This window comes from Camponotus floridanus, unplaced genomic scaffold (genome assembly GCF_003227725.1).
Source record: "Camponotus floridanus strain SB8 unplaced genomic scaffold, Cflo_v7.5 scaffold85, whole genome shotgun sequence".
NCBI classification, from domain to species: domain Eukaryota; kingdom Metazoa; phylum Arthropoda; class Insecta; order Hymenoptera; family Formicidae; genus Camponotus; species Camponotus floridanus.
In genome coordinates this window covers 887,798-908,685 of record NW_020229855.1, presented here as the reverse complement: position 1 = coordinate 908,685, position 20,888 = coordinate 887,798, and the positions used below count along the sequence as shown (strand labels likewise).

Sequence of the window (20,888 nt, the reverse complement as noted above, 5' to 3'; positions counted from 1 at the left end):
TCGTCCTATTCCAGGACCTTTTCAATGCTGATAGTTAAGATTAAAGACAAAATTACATAAAAAAGTAAAAAGTTTTTTAAAAAATTCGGTCGCTCGCAAAAGATCATAACAACAATACAATAATAATAAGGTCAGAGCAATTCGAACGCAAACAAAACAACGCAAGAAGTCGTTACATTATAAAAAGAAGAAAAAAAAAAATGTTCATTTAATTTTGAATGTTCATTTAAAATTTCATTTAATGTTGGAAGAAAACGAATGTAATGATTTAAAATTTGATTTACAATTAAGAATTCGAAAAGGAAGACGGTGCGGCTGTCTACGTGCATGCACGATGTCTATGTTACTCACCTTCCAAAAAAACACAGGGATCGCAACGTGTGAGATGCGGTGCAAAAGCTGTGGCAAGCAAGCATAGGGCAGAGATGCTGCATACTCATTAAGCCTTGCACGGTGTATAAAATCCATCAAATTTCCCTTCAAATTTTTTACAAAAAAAGGAGTAGAATCTGAAAAAATTAAGCTGAAAAGAGCAACACATTCACATGCAAACATGTAGAAGCCAGAGAAAATAAGTGTATAACTCCATACAGACAAAGAATCATTTAATGCCAAATAGAATTGAAATGTCAAATGTTTGACGTACTATACAATCGTAGAGGGATATATCGGCAGAAAAGTTAAATTGAAAATTTTATAAATCAAAGCTTTTATTAGTATTAATGAAGCCAAAGTATCGAAAATTTAATGCAAAGGAAATTATGCAGTAAGAAAGGTTGAGATGAAAATTTAATTAATCATAGCTATTTTTAGTATAAATGAAACAAAAATTATTGTAACGTTAGGCGTACGTGATTATTTGTCCGTTGGAAACCAAAAAGCAAATAAAGGGAATAAACATCGTAGAGTCACAAAGAGTAAGAAAAGATAAAATTAATAGAAAATATTTAGAGAAGCTCCAAGAAAATACGTACAGGTGTTCGAAAGCCAAAAATTAATAATGTTAATGCAAATGGTGGCACTTCAAATTAAATAAAGTTTGAGACGTAGAGACAGCGTGTGTTTCATGTGGGATCTCGCTGCGTACTGAAATTACGCGTTATCGAATGTACGGCATACCAAAGGTAGGGGGGAAGGGAGGGGTGGGCAAAAGAAATACAGGAAAGGATAAATAGATAATGTGAAATGAATTTAGCAAGCTCAGGGCCGCAGCTCCGACTTTAATGATTTTATAATCGGGAGATAAATCTTATCAAATTTTTCGGTGTCTTTATGCACATTCAAGCTGTTGTCTTGTCTTATAATGTGAATCATTTCAGAAATTGTCCTTCTTTTGAAAGAAGATTCACGATCAAGAACAATCACCTCATTCCAATCGAACTCATGTCCTTCCAGTCTGTGGAGGGAAACAACTGATAATTGTTCTGTAGAGCCATTAATGTTAGACCGATGTTCTTTCATACGAGTCTTCAATTGTCTGCCGGTCTGTCCAACGTAAGATGCCGTGCAGTCACGGCAATGGATCCTATAGATCACGTTGGAAAGATTCTCCTTTGGAAGTTGGTCTTTATGTGTTTTGATGAAGCAGTTCAGTTTATTCGGTACAGCATAGGCGAGAGACTTATTTAAGTTCTTCGCTACATCTTTAAAGTGCTCAGAGACTCCCTTAATGTATGGGATGATAAAAAACGATTTGGAGGTGTCCGAAGTTGGAGGAAGTGGAGGAGCAAGATTGTTATGGATAAGAGATTTAATTCTGTTAATGATGGTAGAAAAAATGAAATTGATGGGATAACAATTATCCAGGAGCAGATCAATTATCAGCTTAAAATTTTTTTCATGGAAACGCGGGTTAGACAGTTTAAAGATTTTGTCCGTAAGACCAATTATGACGCCTTTTTTATGCGCTTGCGGATGTTGAGAGAGAAAGTTTAAAAATCTCCCAGAGAACGTAGGCTTCATATACCAATCAAACTCAATATGATGGTCTTCAATAATGATAGTGACATCTAAAAAATTGAGACGGTCATTCTCAGGAATTTCTATAGTGAAATTAAGCCTCTGATGGAAGGAGTTAAAGACTTCCATGATAAGATTAAAGGAGGAAGAGGGAGCAATCAAAGCAATGTCGTCCACATATCGAAAATAAAAAGGGAGATGAAAAGGTAGTTGTGACATGGCTTGTTCCTCAAGATCTTGTAAGACTAGATCTGCACAAACGGGGGAGAGGGGGGAACCCATAGGTGTCCCAAAAATTTGCTTGTATATTTTCCCATTGAATTTGAAAAAAGTAGAGTTCAGTACCAGCTTAAGACCGATAGAGAATTCCAAGAGCGGGATCTTGATTTTTTTCTCCAGATGATGCCAACGTTTTGTCACACTGTGAATGATCAAGTCTGTAGGAACGTTGGTGAACAATGAAACAACATCTAATGAAGCTAATTTGAGACTGTCATCGACGTGAAAATAATTAATTTTATCTACTAGCTCATAACTATTGGCAATATGACTATTGGAAGGAGGAAGATTTTCATGAAGGCAATTGTGTAGGAAAGAGGCGAATCTATGGAGAGGACTGTTTATGGACGACACTATGATTCTTAAGGGGAAGCCAGATTTGTGGATCTTTGGTAACCCATAAGCTCTAGGTAGCACCCCGTCACTGGTGTAAAGAGAACGTTTTGTTACAGCTGATATGTAATTATTTCGTTGCCACCGTTTCAGAATATCATTGAGCTCTCTACATATTTTTGACATAGGATCCTTGTTAATAACAATATAAGTGTCAGTATCATCAAGTAATTCATTCATTTTCGTGACATATACGTTCTTGTCAAGCGCCACGCTGGCATTGCCTTTATCAGCTCGTGTTATAATTATGTCTGGATGATCAGCCAAGAAAGTTTTACATGTGTTATTCAATCTCAAAAATGACTCATCAATTCGAGGTAAAGATTTCGATTTATTTTTTAAATGATTCTCTAAACACTGAGCAGTGTGATTTCTTATCTGTTGAGAAATGTCACAATCAAGCCTCGACATGCTGCACTCAATATATTTAATAAAATCAAAAATTAAACGGGGAGAAGATCTAGGTGCTGGTAAGCTGAATTTTTCTCCCAATTGTAAAAGACACTGTACTTCGTGAGGAATGTCAACGGAAGACAAATTAATGAACCACTTCTTATTCACATTGTTGAGTACATGGAAAGAGGAATTCAAGCAAGGAGAATTGGGAGAAGGTTTAATCAAGATATTGTGAGGGAAAGCTAGAGGAGCAGAAGTAGTAGAGAATACGTAATCTTTTTTGACATGTTTTGTGCCAGTGGAGGTAGTTGATTGTGCTCTGAAATCATTTCTGCAATTGTTAGTGTTGGAGTCCGAGGCGAGACTGTAGAAATATGAAAAGGAAAGAGCAGAGGTCTTAACCTCGTGTTTCTTGGTGATCATCCAGTTGAGCTTCCTATGTAACCTACATCTCTCATTGTAAGCAATAAATTGAAAAAATCTTGATTGTCTGTCAAAATAATTGTCAAGAAAATATGAAGGAATACAATTAAACGCTGCCTTCGAGAGACGCAACACACAATGGCGTAGATGGTATAATGATCTAAACGCATCCGCAATTTCCAAGTTCAAAACGTGCCAAGCTGTTCTAAGCCTGATAGTGTTAAAATTGTGTATTGACCTCTTGTTGTAAAAACTAATTCCGTCGTTAAGCCCGTGCAAGAGGTGTGGTGGAAGCACCTTGAATTCTTTGCACTTTCTCAAAAAATTGATTCTCTCTTTAACCTTAATAATATGCATGTGATTGCGCGACCAATCTCTAATAATATTCCTGGGGGTAACCCCAAACAACGACTTAATTAGATTAAAAAAACCATATGGAAATGAACGCATCTTGTGCCGGCGTAATATTAATAAAATTCTTATAAGAGTAGCAGGTATTGAGTACACAATAAAAATTAATCACAATTTAGGCAAAGATTACTGCTACGGCAAAGGTGTCCTAAGCAAATAAAGATTTAAGAAAAAAATAAATTAAACTTAAAACTTTAGTAGTTAATATTCATGTTTATAATATATTGACATATTAACATGTACAATTTCGTGTTCGCAAACGTTTCGTCCTATTCCAGGACCTTTTCAATGCTGATAGTTAAGATTAAAGACAAAATTACATAAAAAAGTAAAAAGTTTTTTAAAAAATTCGGTCGCTCGCAAAAGATCATAACAACAATACAATAATAATAAGGTCAGAGCAATTCGAACGCAAACAAAACAACGCAAGAAGTCGTTACATTATAAAAAGAAGAAAAAAAAAAATGTTCATTTAATTTTGAATGTTCATTTAAAATTTCATTTAATGTTGGAAGAAAACGAATGTAATGATTTAAAATTTGATTTACAATTAAGAATTCGAAAAGGAAGACGGTGCGGCTGTCTACGTGCATGCACGATGTCTATGTTACTCACCTTCCAAAAAAACACAGGGATCGCAACGTGTGAGATGCGGTGCAAAAGCTGTGGCAAGCAAGCATAGGGCAGAGATGCTGCATACTCATTAAGCCTTGCACGGTGTATAAAATCCATCAAATTTCCCTTCAAATTTTTTACAAAAAAAGGAGTAGAATCTGAAAAAATTAAGCTGAAAAGAGCAACACATTCACATGCAAACATGTAGAAGCCAGAGAAAATAAGTGTATAACTCCATACAGACAAAGAATCATTTAATGCCAAATAGAATTGAAATGTCAAATGTTTGACGTACTATACAATCGTAGAGGGATATATCGGCAGAAAAGTTAAATTGAAAATTTTATAAATCAAAGCTTTTATTAGTATTAATGAAGCCAAAGTATCGAAAATTTAATGCAAAGGAAATTATGCAGTAAGAAAGGTTGAGATGAAAATTTAATTAATCATAGCTATTTTTAGTATAAATGAAACAAAAATTATTGTAACGTTAGGCGTACGTGATTATTTGTCCGTTGGAAACCAAAAAGCAAATAAAGGGAATAAACATCGTAGAGTCACAAAGAGTAAGAAAAGATAAAATTAATAGAAAATATTTAGAGAAGCTCCAAGAAAATACGTACAGGTGTTCGAAAGCCAAAAATTAATAATGTTAATGCAAATGGTGGCACTTCAAATTAAATAAAGTTTGAGACGTAGAGACAGCGTGTGTTTCATGTGGGATCTCGCTGCGTACTGAAATTACGCGTTATCGAATGTACGGCATACCAAAGGTAGGGGGGAAGGGAGGGGTGGGCAAAAGAAATACAGGAAAGGATAAATAGATAATGTGAAATGAATTTAGCAAGCTCAGGGCCGCAGCTCCGACTTTAATGATTTTATAATCGGGAGATAAATCTTATCAAATTTTTCGGTGTCTTTATGCACATTCAAGCTGTTGTCTTGTCTTATAATGTGAATCATTTCAGAAATTGTCCTTCTTTTGAAAGAAGATTCACGATCAAGAACAATCACCTCATTCCAATCGAACTCATGTCCTTCCAGTCTGTGGAGGGAAACAACTGATAATTGTTCTGTAGAGCCATTAATGTTAGACCGATGTTCTTTCATACGAGTCTTCAATTGTCTGCCGGTCTGTCCAACGTAAGATGCCGTGCAGTCACGGCAATGGATCCTATAGATCACGTTGGAAAGATTCTCCTTTGGAAGTTGGTCTTTATGTGTTTTGATGAAGCAGTTCAGTTTATTCGGTACAGCATAGGCGAGAGACTTATTTAAGTTCTTCGCTACATCTTTAAAGTGCTCAGAGACTCCCTTAATGTATGGGATGATAAAAAACGATTTGGAGGTGTCCGAAGTTGGAGGAAGTGGAGGAGCAAGATTGTTATGGATAAGAGATTTAATTCTGTTAATGATGGTAGAAAAAATGAAATTGATGGGATAACAATTATCCAGGAGCAGATCAATTATCAGCTTAAAATTTTTTTCATGGAAACGCGGGTTAGACAGTTTAAAGATTTTGTCCGTAAGACCAATTATGACGCCTTTTTTATGCGCTTGCGGATGTTGAGAGAGAAAGTTTAAAAATCTCCCAGAGAACGTAGGCTTCATATACCAATCAAACTCAATATGATGGTCTTCAATAATGATAGTGACATCTAAAAAATTGAGACGGTCATTCTCAGGAATTTCTATAGTGAAATTAAGCCTCTGATGGAAGGAGTTAAAGACTTCCATGATAAGATTAAAGGAGGAAGAGGGAGCAATCAAAGCAATGTCGTCCACATATCGAAAATAAAAAGGGAGATGAAAAGGTAGTTGTGACATGGCTTGTTCCTCAAGATCTTGTAAGACTAGATCTGCACAAACGGGGGAGAGGGGGGAACCCATAGGTGTCCCAAAAATTTGCTTGTATATTTTCCCATTGAATTTGAAAAAAGTAGAGTTCAGTACCAGCTTAAGACCGATAGAGAATTCCAAGAGCGGGATCTTGATTTTTTTCTCCAGATGATGCCAACGTTTTGTCACACTGTGAATGATCAAGTCTGTAGGAACGTTGGTGAACAATGAAACAACATCTAATGAAGCTAATTTGAGACTGTCATCGACGTGAAAATAATTAATTTTATCTACTAGCTCATAACTATTGGCAATATGACTATTGGAAGGAGGAAGATTTTCATGAAGGCAATTGTGTAGGAAAGAGGCGAATCTATGGAGAGGACTGTTTATGGACGACACTATGATTCTTAAGGGGAAGCCAGATTTGTGGATCTTTGGTAACCCATAAGCTCTAGGTAGCACCCCGTCACTGGTGTAAAGAGAACGTTTTGTTACAGCTGATATGTAATTATTTCGTTGCCACCGTTTCAGAATATCATTGAGCTCTCTACATATTTTTGACATAGGATCCTTGTTAATAACAATATAAGTGTCAGTATCATCAAGTAATTCATTCATTTTCGTGACATATACGTTCTTGTCAAGCGCCACGCTGGCATTGCCTTTATCAGCTCGTGTTATAATTATGTCTGGATGATCAGCCAAGAAAGTTTTACATGTGTTATTCAATCTCAAAAATGACTCATCAATTCGAGGTAAAGATTTCGATTTATTTTTTAAATGATTCTCTAAACACTGAGCAGTGTGATTTCTTATCTGTTGAGAAATGTCACAATCAAGCCTCGACATGCTGCACTCAATATATTTAATAAAATCAAAAATTAAACGGGGAGAAGATCTAGGTGCTGGTAAGCTGAATTTTTCTCCCAATTGTAAAAGACACTGTACTTCGTGAGGAATGTCAACGGAAGACAAATTAATGAACCACTTCTTATTCACATTGTTGAGTACATGGAAAGAGGAATTCAAGCAAGGAGAATTGGGAGAAGGTTTAATCAAGATATTGTGAGGGAAAGCTAGAGGAGCAGAAGTAGTAGAGAATACGTAATCTTTTTTGACATGTTTTGTGCCAGTGGAGGTAGTTGATTGTGCTCTGAAATCATTTCTGCAATTGTTAGTGTTGGAGTCCGAGGCGAGACTGTAGAAATATGAAAAGGAAAGAGCAGAGGTCTTAACCTCGTGTTTCTTGGTGATCATCCAGTTGAGCTTCCTATGTAACCTACATCTCTCATTGTAAGCAATAAATTGAAAAAATCTTGATTGTCTGTCAAAATAATTGTCAAGAAAATATGAAGGAATACAATTAAACGCTGCCTTCGAGAGACGCAACACACAATGGCGTAGATGGTATAATGATCTAAACGCATCCGCAATTTCCAAGTTCAAAACGTGCCAAGCTGTTCTAAGCCTGATAGTGTTAAAATTGTGTATTGACCTCTTGTTGTAAAAACTAATTCCGTCGTTAAGCCCGTGCAAGAGGTGTGGTGGAAGCACCTTGAATTCTTTGCACTTTCTCAAAAAATTGATTCTCTCTTTAACCTTAATAATATGCATGTGATTGCGCGACCAATCTCTAATAATATTCCTGGGGTAATCCCAAACAACGACTTAATTAGATTAAAAAAACCATATGGAAATGAACGCATCTTGTGCCGGCGTAATATTAATAAAATTCTTATAAGAGTAGCAGGTATTGAGTACACAATAAAAATTAATCACAATTTAGGCAAAGATTACTGCTACGGCAAAGGTGTCCTAAGCAAATAAAGATTTAAGAAAAAATAAATTAAACCAAAAACAGAGTTAATATCTGTTTTCTTTTCATATTTCTTACAGTCTCGCCTCGGACTCCAACACTACAATGCAGAAATGATTAAAGACAAAATTACATAAAAAAGTAAAAAAGTTTTTTAAAAATTCTGCTCCTCTAGCTTTCCCTCACAATATCTTGATTAAACCTTCTCCCAATTCTCCTTGCTTGAATTCCTCTTTCCATGTACTCAACAATGTGAATAAGAAGTGGTTCATTAATTTGTCTTCCGTTGACATTCCTCACGAAGTACAGTGTCTTTTACAATTGGGAGAAAAATTCAGCTTACCAGCACCTAGATCTTCTCCCCGTTTAATTTTTGATTTTATTAAATATATTGAGTGCAGCATGTCGAGGCTTGATTGTGACATTTCTCAACAGATAAGAAATCACACTGCTCAGTGTTTAGAGAATCATTTAAAAAATAAATCGAAATCTTTACCTCGAATTGATGAGTCATTTTTGAGATTGAATAACACATGTAAAACTTTCTTGGCTGATCATCCAGACATAATTATAACACGAGCTGATAAAGGCAATGCCAGCGTGGCGCTTGACAAGAACGTATATGTCACGAAAATGAATGAATTACTTGATGATACTGACACTTATATTGTTATTAACAAGGATCCTATGTCAAAAATATGTAGAGAGCTCAATGATATTCTGAAACGGTGGCAACGAAATAATTACATATCAGCTGTAACAAAACGTTCTCTTTACACCAGTGACGGGGTGCTACCTAGAGCTTATGGGTTACCAAAGATCCACAAATCTGGCTTCCCCTTAAGAATCATAGTGTCGTCCATAAACAGTCCTCTCCATAGATTCGCCTCTTTCCTACACAATTGCCTTCATGAAAATCTTCCTCCTTCCAATAGTCATATTGCCAATAGTTATGAGCTAGTAGATAAAATTAATTATTTTCACGTCGATGACAGTCTCAAATTAGCTTCATTAGATGTTGTTTCATTGTTCACCAACGTTCCTACAGACTTGATCATTCACAGTGTGACAAAACGTTGGCATCATCTGGAGAAAAAAATCAAGATCCCGCTCTTGGAATTCTCTATCGGTCTTAAGCTGGTACTGAACTCTACTTTTTTCAAATTCAATGGGAAAATATACAAGCAAATTTTTGGGACACCTATGGGTTCCCCCCTCTCCCCCGTTTGTGCAGATCTAGTCTTACAAGATCTTGAGGAACAAGCCATGTCACAACTACCTTTTCATCTCCCTTTTTATTTTCGATATGTGGACGACATTGCTTTGATTGCTCCCTCTTCCTCCTTTAATCTTATCATGGAAGTCTTTAACTCCTTCCATCAGAGGCTTAATTTCACTATAGAAATTCCTGAGAATGACCGTCTCAATTTTTTAGATGTCACTATCATTATTGAAGACCATCATATTGAGTTTGATTGGTATATGAAGCCTACGTTCTCTGGGAGATTTTAAACTTTCTCTCTCAACATCCGCAAGCGCATAAAAAAGGCGTCATAATTGGTCTTACGGACAAAATCTTTAAACTGTCTAACCCGCGTTTCCATGAAAAAAATTTTAAGCTGATAATTGATCTGCTCCTGGATAATTGTTATCCCATCAATTTCATTTTTTCTACCATCATTAACAGAATTAAATCTCTTATCCATAACAATCTTGCTCCTCCACTTCCTCCAACTTCGGACACCTCCAAATCGTTTTTTATCATCCCATACATTAAGGGAGTCTCTGAGCACTTTAAAGATGTAGCGAAGAACTTAAATAAGCCTCTCGCCTATGCTGTACCGAATAAACTGAACTGCTTCATCAAAACACATAAAGACCAACTTCCAAAGGAGAATCTTTCCAACGTGATCTATAGGATCCATTGCCGTGACTGCACGGCATCTTACGTTGGACAGACCGGCAGACAATTGAAGACTCGTATGAAAGAACATCGGTCTAACATTAATGGCTCTACAGAACAATTATCAGTTGTTTCCCTCCACAGACTGGAAGGACATGAGTTCGATTGGAATGAGGTGATTGTTCTTGATCGTGAATCTTCTTTCAAAAGAAGGACAATTTCTGAAATGATTCACATTATAAGACAAGACAACAGCTTGAATGTGCATAAAGACACCGAAAAATTTGATAAGATTTATCTCCCGATTATAAAATCATTAAAGTCGGAGCTGCGGCCCTGAGCTTGCTAAATTCATTTCACATTATCTATTTATCCTTTCCTGTATTTCTTTTGCCCACCCCTCCCTTCCCCCCTACCTTTGGTATGCCGTACATTCGATAACGCGTAATTTCAGTACGCAGCGAGATCCCACATGAAACACACGCTGTCTCTACGTCTCAAACTTTATTTAATTTGAAGTGCCACCATTTGCATTAACATTATTAATTTTTGGCTTTCGAACACCTGTACGTATTTTCTTGGAGCTTCTCTAAATATTTTCTATTAATTTTATCTTTTCTTACTCTTTGTGACTCTACGATGTTTATTCCCTTTATTTGCTTTTTGGTTTCCAACGGACAAATAATCACGTACGCCTAACGTTACAATAATTTTTGTTTCATTTATACTAAAAATAGCTATGATTAATTAAATTTTCATCTCAACCTTTCTTACTGCATAATTTCCTTTGCATTAAATTTTCGATACTTTGGCTTCATTAATACTAATAAAAGCTTTGATTTATAAAATTTTCAATTTAACTTTTCTGCCGATATATCCCTCTACGATTGTATAGTACGTCAAACATTTGACATTTCAATTCTATTTGGCATTAAATGATTCTTTGTCTGTATGGAGTTATACACTTATTTTCTCTGGCTTCTACATGTTTGCATGTGAATGTGTTGCTCTTTTCAGCTTAATTTTTTCAGATTCTACTCCTTTTTTTGTAAAAATTTGAAGGGAAATTTGATGGATTTTATACACCGTGCAAGGCTTAATGAGTATGCAGCATCTCTGCCCTATGCTTGCTTGCCACAGCTTTTGCACCGCATCTCACACGTTGCGATCCCTGTGTTTTTTTGGAAGGTGAGTAACATAGACATCGTGCATGCACGTAGACAGCCGCACCGTCTTCCTTTTCGAATTCTTAATTGTAAATCAAATTTTAAATCATTACATTCGTTTTCTTCCAACATTAAATGAAATTTTAAATGAACATTCAAAATTAAATGAACATTTTTTTTTTTCTTCTTTTTATAATGTAACGACTTCTTGCGTTGTTTTGTTTGCGTTCGAATTGCTCTGACCTTATTATTATTGTATTGTTGTTATGATCTTTTGCGAGCGACCGAATTTTTTAAAAAACTTTTTACTTTTTTATGTAATTTTGTCTTTAATCTTAACTATCAGCATTGAAAAGGTCCTGGAATAGGACGAAACGTTTGCGAACACGAAATTGTACATGTTAATATGTCAATATATTATAAACATGAATATTAACTACTAAAGTTTTAAGTTTAATTTATTTTTTTCTTAAATCTTTATTTGCTTAGGACACCTTTGCCGTAGCAGTAATCTTTGCCTAAATTGTGATTAATTTTTTATTGTAAACGGATGTTGTTGTCAAAAATAGCACAAGTTTTCGATACACTTCTAGCTCCTTTGTTGATCAACGGTAAAATAATTCTTCAGCAATTATGGTCGCATAGCATCGAATGGGATGAAAGTGTACCCGAAAATATCCGCGCAACGTCGGAAAATTACTATCTCTCCTTGCCGAAAATCAATGAATTACGAATTCCGAGAAATGTAACTCCAAGGCGAAACTCGGAGAAAATTCAACGTCGTTGGATTCGGCGATGCATCAGAAAAAGCATACGGAGCATGTTTGTACGCAGTGAGTACCGACAGTAATGGTAACGTCAATTCTCATCTTATATGCTCGAAATCGAAAGTATCACCTTTGAAGACAATCTCATTACCCAGATTAGAACTTGAAGCCGCGCTTTTACTATCGCGATTATACGTAATAGCGCGAAATTCGTATGGTTCAAGAATCGATGAAGTTACCCTCTGGAGTGACAGCACGATAGTGCTTAGTTGGATAAAAAGTCCACTCTGTTCGCTAAAGACGTTTGTAACGAATCGCGTTTCAAAAATTCAAGATATGACGGAAAATATTGCCTGGCATCATGTGTCTTCTAAAAAAAATCCTGCTGACTTAATCACGAGAAGGGTGAGCGTGGACACGCTATTGAATAGCGGCCTCTGGTGGAATGGTCCCCACTGGTTAAAATCCGATTCTTGTCGACCCGAACAGGAAGAAGAGCCGGAAATGAATCTACCGGAAATGAAATCCACAACGATGACAATGAAGACAACGGAGGATTACAACGTATTAATGAGATATTCCTCCTTTGATAAGCTCAAACGGGTGATTGCGTATTGCATGCTATTCAAGAATAACGCTCTCAACAAGAAGAAAATTGGCGGTCTATGACGGTCGAAGAATGCGATGAGGCTGAAAAAGCGATAGTAAAATTGGTGCAACATTTCGTCAAGAGATTCGAGATTTGAAGGAGCAACGAGAAATCTCACGCAAAAGCCAAATACGAGGATTAGATTCCTTCCTGGATACAGACGGTCTGATTCGAGTGGGAGGGAGTTTTATTATACGCAGTGAGCATGTTAGACATTATCATTGCTCACCGGAGCAGCTTCTCAACGTAGTTCGGAATCGTTATTGGCCAGTATGTGGCAGACAAGAAGTGCGAAAGGTTGTTAAAGGCTGTCTTGCTTGTTTTCGATTTAGGCCAACAGTACAGGATGCAAAAATGGGAGATTTGCCCAAACAACGAGTAAGCAGATTTATTAGATCGTTTACTCACACCGGGATCGACTACGCGGGACCCCTGCAATACGAGAAAGTCGACGTCGTGGACGTATTCATGTTTCGAAAGGATATATAACCGTGTTTACGTGTCTCAGTACAAAGGCCGTTCACTTAGAACTCGTGTCGGATTTAACTACGGAGGCATTCTTAGCAGCCATGAGTCGTTTTACTGCCCGATGAGGTATATGCTCTCAGATATTTTCCGATAATGGCACAAACTTTGTCGGGGCTTCGCGTGAATTGAAAGAGATATACCGCTTTCTTGAGAAGGAAGCTCGGGAAATAGAAACAAATCTCGCTCAACAGCGTATCGTATGGAATTTTATTCCTCCTCGTGCCCCTCATTTTGGAGGCATATGGGAGGCGGCGGTAAAGATAACTAAAAGACATCTTTATACGGTGACGCAGGGTAGACTGATGACATTTGAAGAATACGCTATACTGCTAACGGAAATCGAAGCGATTTTAAATTCGAGACCTCTCACACCTCTATCCAATGATCCTAATGATTTTGATGCATTAACCCGAGCCCACTTCCTTATTGGCGGCTCACTAAGCCAACCTGTCGAGAATAATTATCTGGAAACTCCAGATAATCGGTTGTCACGTTGGCACATATTACAAGTTACGTCAACGATTTTGGAAACGTTGGCAGGCGGAGTATTTGCAAGAACTTCAAAGACGCAATAAGTGGACAACCTGTAGCAAAAATATCGAGTTGAACGCTTTGGTTCTGCTCAAGGACGATAACGTACCTCCTCTTCAATGGGTATTAGGCAGAGTATTCGAGCTACATCCAGGACTAGACGGAGTCGTGCGTGTGGTCACGGTTAAAACGAAAAATGGAGACTTTAAGAGAGCTGTGAAAGGGGTTGTGTCCCATTTCCTACCGATTCATTAATAGACTAAAAGCAGAAGAATACGAGAAAGTCAAAGAATTTATTATTTGTTTATTATAGTAAAGTTCCGCAAATTTATTATATTTATTTTATATTATATACTATATTTTATTTATGTTTCTCGTAATTATGTTTTCGTATTTATGTTTCTTAGAGGCAATTATTATTTAACTTTATCCGTAAAATTAAGAATTCAATATTATTTGGAGTTATTTTAGCAGAAGCGAAGACCTCGCAATTTAATGTTTCTGTACGTTTCTTAATTTTATCATAGCATTTATGTAGGTTAAGTTGTGTGCAAGTCTCTCCTGCAATATGAATGGAATGGATTGAAAACGATAATTTTGTTGAAAGATGATTCTTTCAAGGGAGGCGGCATATTAAGGATTGTAACGCTAGATGGAGGTGCAGAGCGCGAAAAAAAAATAAGGAGAGATGGCAAGATGGCGAGAATGCGTGTGCACGCGAGAACAATGTTACGCAAAAATATATGTGATTGTTAAATAAATTTGATTGTGAAATAAGACAGCAGTTATTAAGCGTCTCATAACAGAATACAATATTTTTAGGGCTTCCAAATGGAATATGTAAGCATTAATTTTGTTCATAAATTTTAATTATTCGCATTAATTATAAATTATAATTTATCATTTCCAGTCACAAAAAGAGATATTTGTTTTCAAGAACAATTATTACAAATGATGATAAAAATGCTTACGAAAGTCAAAAGAAAATGGACGTTGAATCAGAAGAAAATTTTTGCGGTAATAATAATACACGTACGCACACGATGTACGCGCGCGCGCGCACACACACACGCACACATACTCACGCACGCACACATACTCACGCACGCACGCACGCACGCACACATACACACCACACAGAATATAATAAAAAAATTATAATTACATTTATATATATATTTACAAGATTTCATAAGACTAATAAAAAATATCAATAATAACAATATCATAATATAAACGAAATAATAAAAAATGGAAAAATAATATATGTATATAGTACGTAACAATTTTTTTTTGCAGTTACCAAATCATTATTTTAAGGCGGCTGAAGACAAAGTAAAAATATATTAACACATTGACTGCCAGACGCATTTTCCATGGTTTGCCCAAGGCGCCGACGTGAACTTTTCGTTATGCGATGCATATTATGTTGAAATATTATTTGCAGCAAATAAAATGAGTTATAAAATCATGCTTGAAGCATTTTTCGTGGTGGGAGTCACCGGTGACCCCCATGGCGTTGTAGACAATTATTACGATTGTCCTTTTTTCAAACAATCGTGCTTCGGTTGCTAAGTGATTACTCTCATTATTTAGTCTTATTCAGTGCGTTCTACAAACAAGTAAGTGCGTTTGTTATATTTTTTCACTCTACATACGTTTTTGCATTTTATATCTTTTATTCAATTTTTTTAATTAGCCCTTAAAAATATGGCTTCAAATGAAGATTATTCATCAAGTACATCATCTGACGTGCAGTTTTACAAAGACCTTCAAAAATACTGCGACTGCAATCAGACAGCGAGAAAAGTTCATTGAGTAGTTCATCGGATATGATAAGAGCTTCCACGGTACGTCGGCGCCGAATTGAGTCTGACAGTGAAACTGAAGATAGCGATAACAATGAAGATGATATACCAGAAGAGTTTGATGTGAATTGGAGTATTCCGTTAGGTAATAAAACCAACATCACATTTTCTGATTCGTCAGGTATCAACACATGTCAATCAGAAATTTTTGCTTGTACGGAACACCATGATTTTTATTCTCTTTTTGTTACTGATGAAATATTCGAAATTATTGCAAAGCAAACGAACATCTATGCTACGCAAAGGAAATCAGAACTGCAATCGCATCGTTTAGATTCAAATGGTATGAAAACAAATCCTAATGAAATAAAACGTTTCTTTGGTCTAATTATATGGATAGGATTAGTGCGATTATCGAAAATTGAGTTGTATTGGAGTAAATATGAAGGATATAACCTGACACTTCCACGCAAATTATGCCAAGAAATCGATTCGAATTGTTATTGCGGTTTGTTCATTTCAGTAATAATGAAGAAAATGATCCTAAAAATAGATTATCTAAAGTTGCTCCTATTATCAATCATTTGAACAGTATTTTAAGAAATATTATAAACCAGATGAGATACTATGCGGGATGAATCCTTAGTGCCATTTCGAGGCCGCATAGTATTTCGCCAATATATAAACACAAAACGTCACAGATATGGTATTAAAGTTTTTAAAATTATGAGTGGGCCAGGGATATACTTATTCATTTCGAATCTACACGGGCAAAGAAAATACAAATGAAATATCTGGAAATAAGTCGACTGAGATTGTAATTCGCTCTTTGTCAAAGATATTTTAGGCAAAGGCACACTATCTGCACAGATAATTGGTACACAAAACGTTGACCTGCGCGGAAAGATTAACTGATATGTTCGCGTACACATTTATTGGGTACCCTACGAAAAAATCGGCGCGGCAATCCAAAAGAAGTAGATGGCCCAAAAAATTAAAAACGTGGAGATGTTATCCAGCGCGAGAAAATAAAAATGGAGTAACATCCTTAAAATGGAAAGATAAAAGAGATGTGTTGATGCTATCTACAAAACATTCAGCAGAAATGACAACTATACAGAAAAGAAACTATACAAAAGAAAAGCCAAAAATGGTAGTGTGAATTAATTAGGAAAAATCTTCAGTCGACTTATCTGATCAAATGATTGCTTATAGCTCACCACTGCGTAGAACTTATAAAAGTACAAGAAAACTGGCAATAGAACCTTTTACTAAACTCATTGTATTGTAAATTCAATAGTATTATTCAAACAAGTAACCTGGAAAAATATTGCAATTCTGATTTTAGGATGAAATTAGCAATGTATCTAATGAAATGCTCCGATAATGATTGTATTTCTCCAAAAAAAAGGCGCGTACAGAGCCAGACCTCATCATGAATTTAAAAAAATGCCGGAAATGCACGAAATGTAAGGCGATTTTTGTAAGGCGTGCGTATGAACAAAAATTCAAAGCAGCTAGGAAGAACTGGAGCAAAAGAATTCTACTAAAAAAAGTGGTGACATATTGTTCCTCCGATTGCGTTGATTCACCTTTTTTTGCCTTGAGTGTTTCAATCTGACTCATCGCAATATGCATTGATAATATGTATATTTTTCATGTAGTAATAAAATTATTTTTGTATGTTCTATATTGCATTAATTTCTTCAACCATTATAGTAACAATGGTATTATTTGAAAAATAATTATCAGTATCCATATTTACTATAATTATGTACTTTTATTATTGTGCTGCGTCGCGTCACCGTGTGGCCCCCACGGCGCTGTAGCCAAGTCGAGTGCCGGTCACAGTTGACCCCATATAGCAGTCAACGTGTTAAATTAATTTTATATTTTTAATATATTTATATTTTAATTTATTCTTTAAAATTATTGTAGTTACTTCTAAATTTTCTTAATATTAATAATTTCAGGAAGAAATAAGCAACAAATTGTGGCTTTTATTTATCAAAAAAAAGAAAACATTTTTAGAAATGAAGGCAAATTTAAAATAAAGATTGGAAAGTAATGGTGCTGGCGCGAAACGATATTAGACGTATACAGTTCTAGCATTGCAAATTATTCTGCAAACAGGAAAAAGGACAAACAGACCAGCAATTAATCCTTGCTAATTTAAAGGATTATATGGTTACACACACGCGCGCGTGTGTGTGTGTTTATACGTATACATTCTACACGGAGTAATTGTCATAGTAAAAATTACTATAATATGTGTATATAATAATTTACTATAAAAATTTCTTCTTGTACATAAATTTCTTACATATTGCAATTTGTACAATTTACACGAAAGATAATTTGATATTAAACAATAATAGTATAAAAATTATAGTATACAGGGTGATTCGAAAAGGTCAGATCAAACCAACTAGGAAAAAAAGAGGAGTTTGAGTAGAATAAATAATTGTAAATAACTTTTTTGATATTTGCATAGTTTAGTAAGTAATTCACTTTATATGAGTGTATAGAAAATATGTGTGTGTTATATTTTAATACAATAAACAAATACATTGCATGACACATAATGTTTTTTTGCGTTCATTAAAGCAGGCGTTCAAAATGCTGTCCTCTATTACGCAAGCATAATTCAGCGCGCACTATTTGAATTTCGTGATTTAAATTTTTATCACACAATCTGCGCTGTCGTATGTCTGCTGCAGCTGCATTAATCCTTTGCACAAGATCGTCTCTACCTTCTATCATGGAACTGTAAATCATTTCCTTCATGCAGCCCCAAAGAAAAAATCCAGTGGCGTCAAATCAGGGGACCGTGCTGGCCATGATACGGGGCCTCCCCTTCCAATCCATCGGGCTGGGGAATTGCTGGTGTAACCATTAGCAATGTCGGGCGGGTGAAATGCGGTGTGCACCATCCAATTGATACCACATTTGTCGGCGAATATTTAGGGGCACATCTTCCCAGTAGTCCAGGTAGTGTTGTATCAAGGAAGTTCAGATAACTGGCATCAGTAATTTCTGTCTTCCATTATGTAGGGGCCAATTAAATTATTGCCAATAATACCTGCCCAAACATTTACACAAAATCGATATTGGAATGAGGCGCATCGTGTTACATAAGGATCACATCAGACCAAACATGTAGATTATGTAAATTCATAAACACCATCTCGTGTGAATCCCGCTTCGTCAGTCCACAATACATGGTTCAGAAAATCTGATTCATCGACATTCTTATGTAACAGCCATCGACAGTTACTCGCGACGATATTGATAGTCTCGCGGTAGTAAATTCTTGCACAGGGTGTAAATGAAATGGATGTAAACCTTGTCTATTCAGTATTCTCCAAACACTCACCTGCGGGACATTTACACGATATGCAATACGTCGAGTACTAACAGATGGGGTTTCAGCTACAATATCGAGAATTTCTTCTTCTCGATTCACATTATGCCTTGGACGACCAACATGATGTTGTGGTTGAACTACACCTGTCTCTCCTATTCGTCGATGTAAAGCTTTCAAACATTCGCCTTTTAGGATGTCTTCGCCGCGAAATCGGATGATATTCTCTCTTCAGCTGCAGCGGCATTGCCATCACAAAGTCCATACAGATAATGCATATCGCGATATTCCTCGTTGCTAAACATGTTCAATTTTTGATCACGGTGTAATTTTCTATGTTAAGAATTTGGTTATCAATTCTCTTCTTTATTTGCTTGTTATAACTTGTCTTCTTTATTGCTAGTTGAATACTGTCGTCTTTTAAGCGAAACATGGATTTAACTAAATCATAGCGAGTGTTACGTCCAGAGGAATTCACGATTCTTTTCTTTTCCCGTACCCGGTTGCACACGTGCACGATTTCCAGAGCCTGATAATAATAGCTAAATTAAAGCAGGATTCTCAGTACATGCCCTAAAATAACAATCGGATATTAACGGGCTATAACAAGTAGCATCCGGCTAAATAAAGCGGCATTCAGTCAACAAAATTGATATTTTCATTAAAAAACTCATAAAATCAATAAAAATAAAGAAAACTAAAAACGCGAGTGATCGGATATCGGATGTTCGAATTCTTTTTCTTTCCCGTATCCGGTGGCACACGTACACGATTTCTAGAGCCGATAAATAATAGCTAGATTAAAGCGGGATGCTCAGTAACATGTCCTAAAATAACAATCGGATGTTAACAGGCTATAAAAGTAGCAGCCGGTTAAATAAAGCGGCGTTCAGTCAAACAATTGCGATATTTTCTTAAAACTTATAAAATCAAAAAAAAAAAGAAACTAATCATAAAAACGTGAGTTGACCGATATCGGCAAGAGGGTGAGTGACCGAATATCGCAAGAAGGGTAGTAACAGTCATCCCTTGTGCGATACTGAGGAATCCTAAATCCCCCGTTTTGGAAGATGCTCTCTATTCGCGAACGAACATAATAAAATCCTGATTTGCTACATTTGTTCTAAATGCTCATAAGTAGGGGCAGAGAGGAGACATGGAATCTAACAAAGATTTCTATTCGCCAACCTCCCTATTCCTCACTAGGAGAGGTGTAATCCAAAACGATAGTATAAGCGCGAACTTCGAACAACACTCACAGAAAAAATTCGTTCAGTCAGAGAAATATTCGTACACGCAGAAAATTCAGAGGAAGATTCTCAGTCAGAAATTCATTTCATTTGACTCAGCGTTCATATACGCACTTCAAAAGTTTCGAGACATACAACTTTCATATCGAGTCAGTGCAAAACCTGAACACCAAGGGGCCAGCAGCAACCACCGTCTTCACAACTATCAATATCTCGCATCCTCAACCAAGGGGGTCCAGCGATAATTCTATCGATTTGTCCACGGTTTTTCAATAGTAAGTCTTTTCTTTTATCTTCAAAGTTCCTCCCCTCCCCCGTCTACTTCTTTATCATAATAATCGTTTCTCTAGTGGAACCACAGGAAACACGCTAGAGCCCACGCCTAAGCGACTTCGATATCGCCGTAATCGACTGTACCCGTCGACGCTGAGCTTTGCGGGACTTTTGCGGGCTGATTCCTCATTTGCGTTAGACTTAAGTCAAATAAACGCGGATCTCCCTATTACGCGGATCTTTTAAATTTTTCAAGGAGACACGCGAGACTCCTCACATCTGCCCCCTCGCACTCCTTCCCCTAATTATTCTCCATATCTGCTTCCCGGAACTCTTCCTCCCAGTTACTCCCGTGTATGACGCACAATCTGACCTTCAGTCTGATTTCCCGCCGCTATCACCTTCTCCTTCTCCATCCCACTCGCCAGTCCCAGATCCTCATCCCTTGTCTCCTCCTCTTTTCCTCCCCCTGTTTACTCCGACATCGATCTAGTGATCGGATCCTCTCCGAAATT

The 20,888-nt window shown here is 36.4% G+C and overlaps 2 protein-coding genes across 2 annotated transcripts; both read right to left on the bottom strand.

Annotated features, from left to right (window-relative positions):
- Positions 1–1,200: 1,200 nt before the first annotated feature.
- On the bottom strand, positions 1,201–3,450 carry LOC112639734. Its single transcript, XM_025414610.1, has one exon. It carries the CDS (start codon positions 3,448–3,450, stop codon positions 1,201–1,203), a length of 2,250 nt encoding a protein of 749 aa, XP_025270395.1.
- A 1,875-nt stretch (positions 3,451–5,325) lies between these two features.
- On the bottom strand, positions 5,326–7,575 carry LOC112639733. The gene has a single exon (XM_025414609.1). It carries the CDS (start codon positions 7,573–7,575, stop codon positions 5,326–5,328), a length of 2,250 nt encoding a protein of 749 aa, XP_025270394.1.
- Positions 7,576–20,888: the final 13,313 nt, after the last annotated feature.